Raw genomic sequence first — 2,814 nt, 5'->3', positions numbered from 1 at the left:
GACAGTCTCTCATCAAGGAGCCCTGTCTCAGCATATGAGTATCAATACCGTGGAGAGGCCCTATGGATGTCATGAATGTGGAAAAACTTTCAGTCGGCGCTTTTCCCTTGTGTTACACCAGAGAACTCATACTGGAGAGAAACCATACGTATGTAAGGAATGTGGCAAAACCTTTAGCCAGATCTCAAACCTTGTGAAACATCAGATGATACATACTGGAAAGAAACCCCATGAGTGTAAGGACTGTAATAAAACATTCAGTTACCTCTCATTCCTTATTGAACACCAGAGAACACATACTGGGGAGAAACCTTATGAATGTACTGAATGTGGAAAGGCCTTTAGCCGTGCCTCAAACCTCACGCGACATCAGAGAATTCACATAGGAAAGAAACAGTATATTTGTAGGAAATGTGGGAAAGCCTTTAGCAGTGGCTCAGAACTTATTCGTCACCAGATTACACATACTGGAGAGAAACCTTATGAATGCATTGAATGTGGGAAGGCATTTCGCCGTTCTTCACACCTTACTCGGCATCAGAGCATCCATACTACCAAAACCCCCTACGAATGTAATGAATGTAGGAAAGCCTTCCGTTGCCACTCATTCCTCATTAAACACCAGAGAATTCATGCTGGAGAAAAGCTCTATGAGTGTGATGAATGTGGTAAGGTTTTCACATGGCATGCATCCCTTATGCAACATATGAAAATTCATACTGGAGAAAAGCCCTATGCATGTACTGAATGTGATAAAACCTTTAGTCGGAGCTTTTCCCTCATTCTACATCAGATAACTCACACTGGGGAGAAACCCTATGTATGTAAGGTATGCAATAAGTCCTTCAGCTGGAGCTCAAACCTTGCCAAACATCAGAGAACACACACCCTAGAGAACCCCTATGAATATGAAAATTCGTTTAGTTATCACTCATTCCTTACTGAGCACAAAGGAATTCGCACCACAGAGAAAACCTAACAACATATGGATAAAAAAACAAAACAAAACAGTTAATGCCTTACTTTGGACTCCTGGAAAGAAGCCTTAAGTGAGTATGTTGAATGTGAAGAAGGTGGGTCATACTTGATTCAATATCCGGAAAATAATAACCCAGGAATATGATGGGAAGCCATTAGTAGCTGCACATTCTTTTTGTTACATCAGAAGATGAAATCAGTGCTGAGAAGACTTCATCCGGTAGGGTTCTCTCACTTGACGTTTGTAAATTCCCACCAGGGAAGGACACGCGGCCGATAAATGTGAGAAAGCTTTTATTTAGAAATTGGCCCCAATTCTGCATCTGTCAGCTCAAACAGGACAGAGTGTGTGGGCAAGAGTGCACTTTTTCGTGGACATCAGAAAATTCCTAATGAAACAAAGTCATGCAACTGCAGTGATTTGGCAATGTCCTTGTGTACCATGCAATATTTATTAAGTTTGAAAATACTCTTCTAAAGAGAAAAAGCAATTTATAAATGAACTGAATAGAGGGTTTTCTGCTTTATTTCAGAACTGCAGAATTATACTGGGAAGAAAACTACTATTGTAAGGAGTGTGGCAAAATCTTAAAAGAGTTCTGAGAAGTCCTACTGGAGGGAATTTGTGGGAGTTTTTTTGGGGGGGTTATTTTTGTTTTAAAGCAAACTCAGAAAAGAAAGCTATGAATAAATGTTTTTAGTTAATTTGGTACTTGCAGAGTTTTTTCCACAGCATGTGTCGTTCTGAAAATGCAAATACCACAGTATTGACATCAGCAGTGAAGACTAGTGTGCGTTTGTAGAAACTTACGTGGTTACAGAAACATTTTTAGTATCTTAATGGCTTTAACTTTGAGATAAGAGTATAGATTTAAGGATATGCTAACTCATGTTTATCCTTGAATATGACTAGACCTGTCTTGGCCTGAAGTAAATGTAGATAAGGTATGTCGCAGGAAAATGCCAAGGTGGTTTTCCTCTTTTGATCCACTTACAGTGGGAACATTCCTTTTGTAAGCATGTTTGTCAAAATAAACCAGATGATGTTTTTACTCTCCATGTACACCTTGCCCATTTCTAAATGTCCCAGTTGAAAGTGTACCTTATCTTGGAAGCATCTGTCTGCCTCCTTTTAAGAACTGAGCTTGCATTTAGGATAAGTAATACACAGTTTAGTACTTGAATAAGTGCCTCATTTAAGTATATTTCATGTATGGGTGAATCTTCTTTCACCAAGTGAGAGGCTGGCAGTTTTCTTTCCTACTTACTATGGTGTAACACATATAACTGTTGCCTAATAATTTTCTCAAAGCCTCAATCTCTACCAGAACAGCTCCGTTGTACAAACCCTTCTTTTCCTGCAGTGCAGCAGGGCATTATTACTTTTCCTAGCCCCGTGTGGGGAGTCTTTGTTGGACAAAAATGTATTTATCATTTCAGAGGTTTATAACATTCAGGGATGTGGCCATAGACTTCCTCTTGCGAGAAATGGGGCTGACTGGACCCTGACCAGAAGAATTTATATAGGAATCTAATGATTTGGAACTATGGGAACCTCATCTGAGATGACCATTCCTCCAAATTCAAAACCTGAATTTAGGTATCTTTGCTTTCTCTTTTAGGAAAAGGGGGTGGGCTTTAAATTGCCTGCCTGAATTCCTACTCCAGGTTCTTGAGGAAATGAATTAAAATTGATAGAAGTGGGAAGTGGCTTGCATTCTTCCTTGAATGCTCTGCCCCTCCCTGCCACTTGTGCTCTCTTTTTTATTTTGAGAGAGGGGGGGAGAGAGAGAGGGAGAGGGGGAGGGAGGGAGACAGAGCATGAGCAGGGGGAGG

General features: G+C 40.3%; 1 protein-coding gene across 1 annotated transcript; it reads left to right on the top strand.

Annotated features, from left to right (window-relative positions):
- Nucleotides 1-1,505, top strand: LOC113913175 (zinc finger protein 140). The gene has a single exon (XM_035724052.1). It carries the CDS (start codon nucleotides 35-37, stop codon nucleotides 977-979), a length of 945 nt encoding a protein of 314 aa, XP_035579945.1. The 5' UTR covers nucleotides 1-34; the 3' UTR covers nucleotides 980-1,505.
- The last annotated feature ends 1,309 nt before the right edge of the window (nucleotides 1,506-2,814 follow it).

Source organism: Zalophus californianus, chromosome 14 (assembly GCF_009762305.2).
Source record: "Zalophus californianus isolate mZalCal1 chromosome 14, mZalCal1.pri.v2, whole genome shotgun sequence".
NCBI classification, from domain to species: Eukaryota; Metazoa; Chordata; class Mammalia; order Carnivora; family Otariidae; genus Zalophus; species Zalophus californianus.
This window is presented reverse-complemented; position numbering and strand designations above follow the sequence as displayed.